Source organism: Somniosus microcephalus, chromosome 12, assembly GCF_052327205.1.
Source record: "Somniosus microcephalus isolate GS21.2 chromosome 12, FLI_Smic_1.0, whole genome shotgun sequence".
NCBI lineage: Eukaryota > Metazoa > Chordata > Chondrichthyes > Squaliformes > Somniosidae > Somniosus > Somniosus microcephalus.
Genome location: NC_140998.1, coordinates 52,071,370 through 52,086,101, shown reverse-complemented (window position 1 = coordinate 52,086,101; position 14,732 = coordinate 52,071,370). Strand labels below are relative to the sequence as shown.

At 41.3% G+C, this 14,732-nt stretch overlaps 1 protein-coding gene across 3 annotated transcripts in view; it reads left to right on the top strand.

Annotated features, from left to right (window-relative positions):
* The window catches only part of slc38a6 (solute carrier family 38 member 6), a 63,146-nt gene extending 49,021 nt beyond the window's left edge, over positions 1–14,125 (top strand). The window contains exons 10-17 of one of the 3 annotated variants that reach the window (XR_015080187.1): positions 919–969; positions 5,481–5,560; positions 6,253–6,353; positions 6,454–6,578; positions 7,937–8,081; positions 8,957–9,051; positions 10,970–11,401; positions 13,012–14,125. Coding sequence is in view for 2 of the 3 variants with exons in the window: in XM_086002846.1 (XP_085858972.1) it covers positions 919–969; positions 5,481–5,560; positions 6,253–6,353; positions 6,454–6,578; positions 7,937–8,081; positions 8,957–9,051; positions 10,970–11,062 (690 nt within the window). In the remaining variant the exon portion in view is untranslated. Of the gene's footprint in view, positions 1–918; positions 970–5,480; positions 5,561–6,252; positions 6,354–6,453; positions 6,579–7,936; positions 8,082–8,956; positions 9,052–10,969 lie in introns of all 3 variants that reach the window. The other 2 variants (XM_086002847.1, XM_086002846.1) reach the window with 2 other exon arrangements.
* The last annotated feature ends 607 nt before the right edge of the window (positions 14,126–14,732 follow it).

Below are 14,732 nucleotides of genomic sequence, written 5' to 3'. Positions count from 1 at the left end.
ACCGAATCCCCCACCATCAACATCCTGGGGGTCACCATTGACCAGAAACTTAACTGGACCAGCCACATAAATACTGTGGCAACAAGAGCAGGTCAGAGGCTGGTTATTCTGTGCGAGTGTCTCCCCTCCTAACTCCCCAAAGCCTTTCCACCATCTACAAAGCACCAGTCAGGAATGTAATGGAATACTCTCCACTTGCTTGGATGAGTGCAACTCCAACAACACTGAAGAAGCTCGGCACCATCCAGAAAAAAGCAGCCTGCTTGATTGGCACCCCACCTACCACCTTAAACATTCACTCCCTCCACCACCGGCGTACCGTGGCTGCAGTGTGTACCAACTACAAGATGCACTGCAGCAACTCGCCAAGGCTTCTTCGACAGTGCCTCCCAAACCCACGACCTCTACCACTTAGATGGACAAGGGCAGCTGGCGATGGGGCCACCATCACGTGCAAGTTCTCCACCAAGTCATACACCATCCTGACTTGGAAATATATCGCAGTTCCTTCATAGTCGATGGGTCAAAATTCTGGAACTCCCTCCCTAACAGCACTGTGGGAGTACCTTCACCACGTGGACTACAGCGGTTCAAGAAGGCGGCTCAACACCACCTTCTCAAGGGCAATTAGGGATGGACAATAAATGTTGGCCTTGCCAGCGACGCCCACATCCCAGAACAAATTTTTAAAAAGCATGAGTTGTTGCCTGCAGGAGGGATGGCGAGAAAAAGTGAGGATATTTATTTATTTATGTTGGTGTTTTCAAATGGGAGAGCAAAATCCATGTCTTTGACAGTAACATGCAAGAAGATCAATGAAGACTGTGTACTTGGTTGAAAAGTTAAACAGACAGCAGATGATGTAGGGGTCTTGATAGAATATAGAATATAAAATGACTTTTTTTCTTTCTTGTTTAGAACTTCAGTTCCGATGAATGTAAACCAAAGCTTTTGCAAATTTCATACAAGGTTTGTACTCTTATTTCTAGCAGTATATACAAGCCAAGTACAGTGAAGCCAATCTGGTTATAAAGTTTCAGATCATCAGTACAATTGGTCTTCCAGGAAAGGTTGCAATTAGAAATGTCTGGCAGCTCCTGATCACTTCAATCCACTTATGGTAGCTGTGAGAACGGGAATTTCCAAATTACCTATAAAAGTGGAAAGATGTACAATTACATTTTATAACACCTAAAGCCATAGATTTAGCTTACAATGAAATGGACTGTGACTGATTACTGTCAACAAAGAAAGTGATCCACCTAAAATCCAGCTTGAGTGATTATGCATGCTGAATGTCTGCGGTGATCTGAATGGAATGTTTGAATGTCATTATGACTGGACTTGATGTCGGCTTGCTTAACAGTCTGTAACTGTTCATTTTTTTAAAAATTTCGGTGTAATTGACTATCTTGTACCGTAAGTAAAAAAAATTATACACTTCCAGTGGTGGCTTCCCATTTTATTTAAAACAGTTCCTTGATTTGTGATATTCACTCTGGTTCTCGATTTTTGTTAATGTTCTCGATCCCCACACTAAATATTACTGCATCATATAATTAGCATAAGGCTGATATAAAATTACTGTATTTAACTACTGACTTGAAATAAATGCAAATCTAGCATGTAAGACATTTGAGTTACACCGTTTATGTATGAAACCCAATTTAACTTTGGCTTCGTTCTTTTAAATAAAATAACCCATCATTTCATGGGTGTGAGTGATTAAAGTCTGAACTAAAAAAGGGCCAAAAAGCAATTTCCTGTGTGAATGAATGTACCTATTGACGAAGCACTGACAGCAATATTCATTTGACATCATGACCCTTTGCATACCATAGTATGGAGTGTCTGTAAAGTAGACTCTCTTAAATGCGTGGCAATTCACACAGTGGCCCCTTTTTAACCAAATTGTATCCTGCGTAAAAAAACTTCTGTCACCGCTTTGTGCATCAGCATAGGTGGAATATGGTTGGGATATAAATTAACACGAGGTGCGAAAGGCATTTTTGATCAACAAATCTGGAGGTATTCTAACCCTTAATTTTGACAACAGTGGAAAGGTGTCTCATAGTGACTTACCCTGTATTATAGCAGCAGGTTTTCAAATGGGTAGGGATGATCCATTTTGGACATGGCCCAATTTTAATTGGAGGGTTTCAGATTTCAAGAACTATTCTATATGGGATTGGGGGCAAGGTATTAACTTGGATAGAGAACTGGTTGGCGGACAGAAAGCAGAGAGTAGGAATTAACAGGTCTTTTTCCGAGTGGCAGGCAGTGACTAGTGGGGTACCGCAGGGATCGGTCCTTGGACCCCAGCTATTCACAATATACATTAATGATCTAGATAAGGGAACTAGATGTAATATCTCCAAGTTTGCAGATGACACAAAGCTGGGTGGGCGTGTGTGCTGCGAGGAGGATACCTAGAAACTCCAGGATGATTTGGACAGGTTGGGTGATTGGGCAGAAGCGTGGCAGATGCAATATAACGTGGATAAATGCGAGGTTGTCCACTTTGGTGTCAAAAACAGAAAGGCAGACTATTATTTGAATGGCAATAGATTGGGAGAAGGGGAAGTGCAACGAGACCTGGGTGTCCTTGTGCACCAGTCGCTGAAGGTAAGCATGCAGGTGCAGCAGGCGGTGAAGAAGGCAAATGGTATGTTGGCCTTCATCGAATGGGTTTGAGTACAGGAGCAAGGATGTCCTGCTGCAGTTGTACAGGGCCTTGGTGAGACCACACCTTGAGTACTGTGTGCAGTTTTGGTCGCCTTATCTGAGGAAGGATGTTCTTGCCATGGAAGGAGTTCAGCGAAGATTCACAAGGCTGATCCCTGGGATGGCAGGAATGACGTGTGAGGAGAGATTGGGTCGATTGGGCTTATACTCGCTGGAGTTTAGAAGAATGAGAGGGGATCTCATCGAAACTTCTAAAATTCTGACAGGTCTGGACAAACTAGATGCAGGTAGAATGTTCCCGATGGTCGGAGAGTCCAGAACCAGGGGTCATAATCTAAGGATAAGGGGTAAGCCATTTAGGACAGAGATGAGGAAGAATTTCTTCACCCAGAGAGTGGTGAACCTGTGGAATTCTCTACCACAGAAGGCGGTTGAGGCCAAGTCTTTAAATATATTCAAGAAGGAGTTAGATATATTTCTTAAGGCTAAAGGTATCAAGGGATATGGGGAGAAGGCAGGTACGGGGTACTGAGTTTGGATGATCAGCCATGATCTCATCGAATGGCGGAGCAGGCTCGAGGGGCCGAATGGCCTACTCCTGCTCCTATCTTCTATGTTTCTATAAACTATTTTGACATGACACAGCATCTCTTCACTCCAGAAAATGGTTGTCTAACTGCATTATTTAGTGATTTTCATATTGGGCTATATTTGTGACTTTTTTTTACTTGCAACAACAACAACAACTTGTATTTTAGCATGGGAACAGCACCACCTACAACTTCCCCTCCAAGTCGCACACCATTCTGACTTGCAACTATATCGGCATTCCTTCATCGTCGCTGGGTTAAAATCCTGGAACTCCCTTCCTAACAGCACTGTGGGAGTACCTTCACCATACGGACTGCAGCGGTTCAAGAAGGCGGCTCACCACCACCTTCTCGAGGGCAATTAGGGATGGGTAATAAATGCTGGCCTTGCCAGCGATGCCCACATCCCATGAATGAATTAAAAAAAAAAAATTAACTAGCACCCTTCAATATCGAAAAACATCCCAAGGCACTTCATAGAAGCGTCATCAGGAAAAAATATCAACATCGAGCCAAAGAAGGAATTAGTGAATAAAAGCTTGGTCAAAGTGGTGGGTTTTACGGAGCGTCTTAAAAGGAGAAGAGAGGCAAAGCTTAAGGCCTAGACATGTGAAGGAATGGCCGCCAATGGTGTTGTGAAGGGATTTCAGGATGCACAAGTGACTAAAGTTGGAGGAACACAGAGTCCTCGGAGGGTTTATAGGGCCGAAGAAGGCTACAGAGATTGGGAGGGCGAGGCCATGAAGAGAACATGAGGATCAGAATTTTAAACTTGAGCTGTTAGCGGGACTGAAAGCAAATGTAAGTCAGCGAACAGAAAGGTAATGGGTGAGTGAGACTTCATGTGTGATAGAATGTGGCAGCAGAGTTTTGGATAAGCTGAAGTTTATAAAGGATAGAGGTTGGGAGGCCACTCAGGATGGCATTGCAATAGTCCAGTCTGGATATTCACTGTCTCCTTCTTTGGCTCGATGTTGATATTTTTTTGTCTGATGACACTTCTATGAAGTGTCTTGGGATGTTTTTCTATATTGAAGTGTGTTATTTAAATACTTGTTGTTGGTATTGTTGTAAGTATATAAATAAAGTCACAAATATAGTACAAGGCTTTGGAGAGGAATGGGAGGTTGGAGATATGAGTGTAGTTTGCGAGGACAGATGGGTTGAGGGTGGATTCCCTCGCCACCGACTCCATCCCTCTCACTGGTCACTGTCTCAGGCTAAACCAGACCGTTCACAACCTTGGTGTCCTATTTGATCCTGAGATGAGCTTCTGACCACATATCTGCTCCATCACCAAGACCACTTGCTTCCACCTCCATAACATCACCCGTCTCCACCCCTACCTCAGCGCATCATCTGCTGGAACCCTCATCCATGCCTTTGTTACCTCTAGACTTGACTTGTCTAATGCTCTCCTGGCCGGCCTCGCATCTTTCACCCTCCATAAATTTGAACTTATCCAAAACTCTGCTGCCCAAATAGAATTTGCATCAAGCCCCATTCAACCATCACCCCTTTGGTCGCTGACCTACATTGCCTCCTGGTCCAGCAACGCCTCGACTTTTAAAATTCTCATCATTGTTTTCAAATCCCTCCATAGCCTCGCCCCCTCTCTACCTCTTTAACCACGTCCAGCCCTACAACCCTCTGAAATATCTGCACTCCTCCAATTCTGGCCTCTTGCGCATCCCCGATTTTCATTGCTCCACCATTGGCAACTGTGTTTTCAGCTGCCTGGGCCCTAGGCTCTGGAGTTCCCTCCCTAAACCTCTCCCCCTCACTATGCATCTCCTCCTTTTAGACACTCTTTGAAACCTACCTCTTTGGCCAGGCTTATGGTCACCTGTCCTAATATCTCCTTAAATGGCTTGATGTCAAATTTTGTTTGATAACACTGCTGTGAGTCACCTTGGGATGTTTTACTATGTTATAGGCGCTATATAAATGCAAGTTGTTGAGGGTGATGGTAGTTTTGAAAGGGATGGGGCAGTACCTGAGGAATGGAAACCCTTTACAAAATGTCAACTAGCATTGGGGGCCAAGAAGGAAAGTTGGTTGGTCAGCAGATAACTGGGAATGGGGTCAAGAGTGCAAGAGGTGGCTCTCATGGACAAGATGCTTGATTAAACCATAGAAAAACATATAAGGGCCAGTTTTATCCCACGTAATATTCTAACGCTGCAATCTTTCATCATCTTGCAGAGTGTGTATGCAATTCCAACCATGGCATTTTCATTTCTATGCCACACATCTGTGTTGCCCATTTACTGTGAGCTCAGAAGGTAAGTGAAGGACAGGACCTGCTAAATCATGTGGTGCAACATGTCTCTACTGACTGGGTAAAGGTTCCACTTTACTGTGTGTACATCACTCTTCAACACTGAAAGCAGCCTGTCACTCTGGCCTCCTGTGGAAATTGGTATCAGTCTAACCTATATAATCATATAGTGAACTCCAGTCATCAACCACTCAAAGGCTAAACATTTGTTATGCTGAATCACAAATCCTGCTCTCTATCATCAAAATATTCCAATATTATCCCATGGCCATTTGAATTGCTTACTTTCCTCCAGTAACATAATTTATTCATCCGTATTAATTATTTTGTGAATAGGGCATTTGTGACCCCAGAATAGATCTTTTGACTCTGCTGACTTGCTGGAGAGTCTTCAGTTATTGTATTTTAGTAGGGAAGGTAAATTATGCAACCTGATTGAGGCTGAGTTACTAAAACTTGTGTGTTTTCCATTCCTGTATCCCCGCCGTTAATTAGTACAAAAATTCACCAAAAATCTAAATTAATACATGTTTTTAGATAATCTAGTTTGCATACATGAATTTAACACAACTTTTAACACACCATTCTATTTTTCTTATGAGCTCTGTGATCCTTGCTTTGGACAATACAGTGACTGTTCTACTTATCTTGTAACCAAACATGTACAACACTTATGTATTTCGATTTCTTTACCAGGCCTTCAAAAAGCAGGATGCAAAAAGCAGTTAACACAGGAATAACTCTGAGTTTTTCCGTCTACATGCTCTCAGCCTTGTTTGGCTACCTGACCTTTTATGGTATGTGTTGAGTATTAATTGCCATATTTTAAAAATTCTTTCTATAAACCTCCCAAAACTTTAAAGATTTTCTTGTTGAATTTTGCATTATTTCTTTCAGCCAAAGTGGACCCTCAGTTGCTGCACAGTTACGGCCAGTATCTGCCACGAGACACTGTCATCATGTCTGTTAGAATATGCATACTCTTCTCTGTCCTCCTGACTGTGCCTCTAATCCATTTCCCAGTGAGTTCTGACAAAGATGTGATTATTTTGTGTACTTGAATATCATTTGTTCTTCATTTTTAGTGTAGCTTGAAATAACCTGATCCAATCTGTCAAACATTGTGCTGAAACTGAAATTTGCATCACTACTCCCATAGCCTTTACCATTAGCGTTGTCACTTAAATCCCTACTCTTTATCCTAAAAAATGGTATTAACAGGTACACTTGCACCCTCCCAGCATTATCCATTTGATCATCATTGGATAAGTTAAGCACTCTTCCCTGATTCGCTCCAGACCTCTCCATTCACTGTTTCATATTCTTTCTCCTCTTACTCTGTCCTGGAACAGCACTTGTGCCTGGTGCCTGTTTATACAGATTAAGCCATTAAACAACATTTTGAGCTAATGGTGTTTAGGATGTGATTTTTTTTTGGTCCCTGGAAGTACTGATGTTAGTCAGCTTGGACATTGCAGTTGGACTCTGAGCGTGGCAAGTGACCGCCTACAGTATTCAAGGTGCTGGTCATTACAGACCCAATGGGAAAACCCCCCCTGGTGCTGCACTACACCAAAAACAGTTTCAGCAAGAACTGCAAATCTACCGCAGGAAGTAAAGAGAGCTGGGAAAACAAATCTTTTAGAATCACAAATAATTACAGAAAATGTAGATTTGAGAAAAGAAAAATTAAGACCGCATTTGTATCGTGCACAAGTACTTCAAATCCACAATGGGCGGTGGAGCAAAAAATGTAATAATTTTTTGAAAAGGGGTTTTAAGAAGTCAAGAACATCCTGAGAACATTTTGTAAACTGTTGAATAAATAGTATTACAAATGTATCTTTCTGTAACCGTAACATATATGTAATATTTTTACTTGCAGCGGTCATATGATGTATCGCTCCAATAAATTTTCTGTATCGAAGCAATGACCAAACTATTGTCACATTTGGGCTGCAACAGGACCGGGATAAGCTTCTGAAATAACACTTGCGATCCCTGACTACCCATGAGCAATGCCACAAGAGATCTAGTTTTAATGTAATTGCAGTCCTTTTGTAGAAAGTAAAATGTGGATGATGCAGTAGTAATTTTAGGGTTGGTTGCAATAAATATGGAGACTGGCTTTTAGCATAAGCTTGTAACTCCAAAATGTTCACAAATTGAGAGAAAATGCTTTCAGAAATGGGTTTATAATTTGGAATTTTTATTGGATTCAGTATAAGGCTATCTTATGTTACATTAGTGTTTATAGCTCCTTCATTAATTGAGAGCCTATACAAAGCTTTCCTTTTTTATAAACTATCCCATGTACTATTTGATTCCAGCATTCTAAACAGCATCTGTTTATCATTGACATTTCATTCTTTTTTTGCAGGCAAGGAAATCTTTTATGCTGCTGCTTTTTTCAAACCGCCCCTTCTCGTGGATACACCATATTGCTGTCACTCTTACTATTCAGACAGTGATTGTGCTGTTGGCAATGTATGTGCCAAATATTCAAAATATCTTTGGTGTAGTTGGTAAGTTAACTTGTTATTTGGTTTTTAATCAAGCTGAAAAAAATTACCATTACTAGGCAAAGGTAGAGTCTGGGAAAGATGTAAATGTAACTAGCTTTTTTTTTTAAAGCTTCATGAACCAATTAATCATCTGCTCTTTATGAAATGTAACACAGCAAACATGTAGGGCAGTGAAAGGCTTTGTTGGGGCACCTGTGATTTTCAAGTGTGTCAATGATGAATGCCAGGGACTGTGTGGGGCATGTAAGAATCTTTTTAGGGAGGCACTGCTCTGGCCTATGCTCCTGCCTCACCCCAATTGCAAGTAACTGCTGAAGGATTTGCTGTCAAGTTAACAACCATAAAGGCTAAAGACTGCAATTTCCTGGTTACATGGTCACTGAGATTTCTATTTATTTTCCCGTGTCGAGTGTTGTCCTCCTGAATCTTCCACATTTAAATTAAAGCTGGCACGAGGGAGTTTGTACATTGAAGAATCACCACAATTTCAAACATTTTTTATTTGATTTTAGTATTGAATAAAAATCGGAGTATCTTTTGGGTATAGTATATTGGACCTTCAGTTGTAGCATTTAAGGGGAAACGAAATAAACATGAGGGAAAAAGGAATAGAAGGTTATGCTGAGAGGGTTAGATGAAGAGATGGGAGGAGGCTCGTGTGGAGCATAAACACTAGCATGGACCAGTTGGGCTGAATGGCTTGTTTCTGTGTTGTACATTCTAGTTATGTAATTCTATGCATAATTCAAAGCTATTTTGGCTTTGAGAGCATTTCAGTTTTTTGCTTTAGCTACATTTCGCAATGTAGGTCCTTGTGTTCATGTGTGAACTGCAGTTCATGTCATTAAGGTCTAAAATCCTCTCCATTCCCTCAGGTGCCACTACCTCAACTGCTTTACTATTTATCTACCCTGGACTCTTTTACCTGCAAATAAGCAGAGAACCTTTAAAATCCTTGAAGAAGCTTGGGGTGAGTTTTGAAGTAATCGGTGTAAGACTATAGTTGGCTTTTAGTAACCCTGGCTTTCTTTAATCTTCTTAATGTGATAATGATATTCCAGTCTACCAGTTGATGCTGAACTGGCAGAAGGGAAATTAATCCAAAATCATCTTGCACATAACTATTAAAAGAGGATCGGAGGGCATTGCAACAGCTTGTTTTATTGGCCCAGAACTTAGGTTCGGGGGCTTGCCGCGCGTGCAAGCCCCCGATGTGCACTCACCCGGCGCGCCGACATCTGAAGCCTGGGCCTGCTTGGAATTCCTGTCACTGGCCCGGTTCAGATGTCGGCGCGATGTGCTTACCTGATCCAGCGGCGTAGTTAGATGTGCCGGCTGGGATCAGGTGAGCACTGTGCAGCCAATCAGGGGAGGGGAAACTTCATTCATGAGTTTGATAGTAAGAATTGTCAAACTCATGAAAAGTACGGGTGCCCAAAAGACTAGTTTAACTTTAAATAAAAAATTTAAAAACATCCCAATAATTAAATGATCTATGAATAACTTAAAAAAAAACTATTTTAAACAATTTATCAAATTTTTGAAAAAAATAACTTTTTTAAAAATCTTGTCTAAAACTACTTACCTTACTGTACAGTCCTTAAAAACAATACAGCTGTGGAAAAAATGTTATAATTTTAAGTAATAGACCACTTACCTTAAAGAATGAAGTCCTTACGTCTCCTTTTTACATTCGTAAAAAGGAGAGGCCCTTACACGTGCGCAAACCTGTGGGGGGGAAAAAGGAATTTCAGCGCGCACGCGCAGACTCCTGCACGCACACGTTCGTCCTCTGAACCCCTTGGTTCAGAGGACAGGAAATGCCGGTTTTCCGTGCATACTGAAAACCGACACTTCCATTGGGCCCACGCGTGAGTACCCCGTCCGTACTCACGCATTGGGCCCGGAATTACTGGGCCATTATTTTCTTTCATTTTTGGAACTTGTATCAGGAGGGATTTAATAACTTTGTTGTAAATCCTTCTTTCGTCATTGTTAGAATGGAGTGAGGATAGTCTGTCATGGTGCTGTCTATATCCCCTAATTTGTCACTTCATTAACTTAATGTTTTCCGATTTTAACCAGTTTTACAACAGTCCTCTCTGTCACAGACACTTGTTTCCTTTTAAAATAAATGGACATGGTCAGAATCATCCATATTATCCCACTTAGTTGGCTGCCATGTTTTCCCACATAACAACAGTATATTCCTTTAAGTACCAAGACATGAATGGACCTCATAACAGATTGAAACTAGCAGAGCCATGTGGGAAGCCTTAAGGACACCTGCCCTTTTAATGATGTATTGCTTCATCCTCCTTCCCATCGTTCCCAACACTTTTAACAGAGTAACTGGCCTCACATGAGTGAAGTGACATTGAACAGTACCATCTCATTCATGCCTGCAGAACATGGGAAAATAGTGATATACCTACTGGTAGCCGAAGGCTTCAGTTTTCTCTGAAACTTAGAGTGACACTACACAGATGTGTACAGTGCTGGCCCAAATGCAGTAGTGTCTCAAATTTCAAAGGAAACTGGGTATACATACAAATTTCATTATCAGTATAACCCTATTGGCTCGGGGTAGGATGGGTGGTGCCATACGACTGTAGCGTATGAATGCTAAATGCGTTCATCTGAAATTCCTCTCTCCACTCATTTAGCAGACGCGTTAACCCATTTAAAATCAGTGGGTCAACACCTCTAAAATAGCAGAGAAGAGTAATTTCAAACTAACTTGGAAGTGTTTGTGCACTAGTATGCCATTGTGTAATCTCAAGGCTGTTGATGTTAAAGCAATGACAAAAACAGAGATTTTTCATAAAAACGCATGTTGTGTTTTGTATTTGCATTGTTTTATGCTAACTGCTCTTTTGTTTTGACAGGCTCTAGGGTTGATTATTCTGGGCTTTTTGATTGGTGCCATTAGTTTGCCCCTTATCATTATAAACTGGCTGCACAGTGGAAATTTAGCCTAATCAACAGAAGTTGCACATAATGAAAACCACAAAACACTCAGGAAATCATGCAGGACCAAAATTAAAGATGCTGTGCCTTGTCTGCTTCTGTTTAGCAACTCCTTGTTCTCATTTGGGGAGGTGGGAATCTGAAGCCATATTGCCATGGAGAGATTTCCGCCAGAAGGGAATTCTCTAACATTGCAAAATGAACGGAATGCTTTGGAAAATTTCGATGACCAGTGCAATGTTTTGTAATCTAGATTCAGTTGCGGTGGAAGTATTAATGATTTATGGTGCTGTTAAAGTTTATTTAAGGATTTTTTTACATCATTGTCCAAGATGGCCAGTTTTAAAGAGGTACGTTTAAAATAAATCTTTATTATTTTAGTAAATTCTGAATGTGTGCATGAGGAAGGATATTTTAAAACTTGTATGTTCATTGCCAAAAATCAAGCAAAATTATTGCATTCTTTGGATAAGAAGCTAGCTTAATCTAGTACTGTACATAGTTATATTTTGAACTTTGATGTGTTGTGTGTCCAACTGCCTGATGTGTACCTGTTTGTCATGATTCTAACATCTAGGCCTAGAAATTCACTTGGGCGCGGGCAGCTCGCTCGCGCCCAAAAGTTAGCGCTGGGCGGGGAGGCATTAGCGCACGCCGTATATTCGTCTTCTGCGCCCCAATTCGGAAGCGGGCGCTATACCAGGGTGTGCCCGCCTCCGTTTGGGGCGCTGCAACTGAATATCGGCGCGCTAGTTGCCGCAGCGCCACCCGATGCGGTGCGGCAGGCTGCGGTACTGCAGGCCTCCCCCTTCTCTTAAGGGGGAGGTGCCTGCAACGGCCGGAGCCCCGATCGCGAGTGCCGGCAAAAGAGCCCGGCACAACGGAGAAGTGCCGGGCTCCACGGAAACCAGCCGGCAATGCCGCGGGGGGGGGGGTGGAGGAGGCCGGGGAAGGAGGTGCGGGCAAGTGGCCGCCGAAAAAGCGGCCGGCCGCACCTTCAGCTTTAAAGCGCCCCACTATGGCAGCAGGACGGCCCCGTTTTCTGTTCGCTGTTTGCGCCCACTTCGGAGGAGGCGGGCGCAAATAAATATGGGGATCGGCGCGGTTTCGGGGCGTTACGGGCCACCGCGCACACCGATGACGTCATCGGTCCCGGCGCAGCGCTAACGGCTACCGCCGCCAATACCGCTGCACTCAATTTCAGCGCTACCACCCCGCCGGCGCAAAAGACCTCTTTAGGCGCTAAGTGGGCGCAAGGCCCACTGAATTTCTAGGCCCTAATCTTTTTAGTCTTGGAACAGTAAATATGGGTTGAAGGGGTTTTTATGTTGTCTCCTTTAAATTTGTGTCCAATTAGAGAAATACTGCAGAATTTGAATAATTGAATACTATGGGAAAGGGTGATCTTTGCTGAGGTTTGCTATTGCAAATTATGTTTGTCTCAGTAGAACTGTTGAATGTTAAACCAGTAAAATGCACTGATATCCTTTAAAGTGCTGCACTTTTGCCTAACTTTATATTAACATTACATAACAATGCAGATTACTAATGTGGTTTCGATTTGCTTTTTTTTAAAAAAAGTTCCGTAACTTAATGAACACAGTCTACATGTAGCTTTTTTAAACTAATGAGGGTAATATGATTAACACTAGAAAATATTATCTTGTGAGGTTGCAAGTATACTTGTTTTCTTCATAAGTACCTATGTTTAAATGTTTTTGAAGTTATTCTAGTTTGACAGTTAACACTAGGGGATTTCGAATGATCAAAGGCATACGATAGCTGTCACTTGCCACAGATTAATGTTGATTATACGTTCTACCAGATTAGGTACTGCAAGTAAAACCTGGCTGCTTGCTAAAGTGAATTAACATTTGTCTACCTTTGTCCAATATTCGAGTAGTATTTTACAATTGGTGTGTTATTCGGTGCTTTATCTATTAAGTTTTGTTTTGTACAGGCAATATAACAGTGCAGGTCACACATTAGAACATTTGCAGAATTGGAAAACCTTGTTGAAGGAAGCAAAACGATGAAACCTCTTAGTAAATTGGACTTCTTCACTGCCCCCATGTTTAAAATTAAGTAAAATCTAACTTGCCTTTGATCCTGATAACCTCCACACTTGTACAGTAACACAGTTGCTTGTTTTGATGGCAGTGAATCCCCTTCAGTTTTTAATGACCTCCAACTAAATGCTAATGCCAGTTGCACATTCAAAATATTGAAGCCTATTGTAAGGCTTTGTATCAAATCTGTGTTCAGCACTACAACAAGACATTTTAAAGATACTTTTACGGCTCAGGTTATTCCATTTGAATACTAACACAGAAGAAAATGCCTCATTCTTCCAGATTTTCTGGAAAGGACTTATTTTATTGTGAAATCTTGCACTAATACAATATTTTTAACTGTCTTTTGACTAAATAATTTTGTAACCATGTACAACGAAACAATATACGTGTATTGCCTGTGTTATATTCCTTTTTGTAGTTGCTGAAAGTATATCTTTTACATTTTTTGAATTTACTGCCAAAAAATATTTTATTGCTGCTGATCTAAATTTCCAGAACATGTATGAAAATGTTAAATTACTGTAGTCTTTGCTAACAGTGTATTCTCAATTGATATGAAAGATTCAGAGATTTGAGTCTGTTTTAAACCATGATTTTTCTATTAAAGCGATACTAAAAATGCACTTCAAAAAGTCATACCTTAATACTTGGGTCTAAAACTCAAGGATTCTGTTCACTGCACTTTGACAATATTCTGTTAACAAACGGTGCAATCTGTCAGCAGTTCTTTGTAGAGCTGCAGTTTACCTTTGTAGAAAGTACTGCATTATTTTTTGTAAACTTTTTTTAATCTGGACATTTCAAAAGAAGTTGAAATTATACATTTGGAGTGTAAATCTCATCAGTAGAAATGATTTCAATACTGAAGTGGTTAAACATGTGGATTATTGTAAAATGAAATGTGTTTGTAGGGCTGTAATCTCAATTCTGTTGTGCTATTTGTGTTGGTAGAAATTGTGCCAAAAGAAGCAGTTTAATAAATGTATTTGGGACCTGAAATCAATCTCCATCTTTTTTTTAAGAAAAAAATAAGTAATTCTCCTTGCACCTCTCCTTTCGAAGGCAATGACTTATGCTGGGCGCCAGCCTTCTCTTCTCGAATGAGATCCGAACTGTGAATCTTGATGGTTTTTCTTTGACAATCATCGCAGCTGAACCCAAACTTGTCCTACTCAACATTTGGAAACAAAATTTGATGGTCTGAGGACACTGGCCAAGATTCTTTTCTGTTTCTTAGTTGAGAGATACTGAGATCAATTGTAGCCACTACCTGCGTTAGCCTTGGCTCAGTTGGTAGCATCGTCGCCTCTGAGTCAGAAGGTTGTGGGTTCAAGTCCCACTCCAGGGACATGAGCACAAAAATCTAGGCTGGCACTCCAGTGCAGTACTGAAGGAGTGCTGCACTGTTGGAGGTACCATCATTCGGATGAGATGTTAAAACCAAGGCCCTGTCTGCTCTCTCAGGTGGATGTAAAAGATCCCATGGCACTATTTCAAAGAAGAGCAGGGGAGTTATCCCTGGGGTCCTGGCCAATATTTATCCCTCAACCAACATCACTAAAAGATTATCAGGTCATTACCACATTGCTGTTTGTGGGAGCTTACT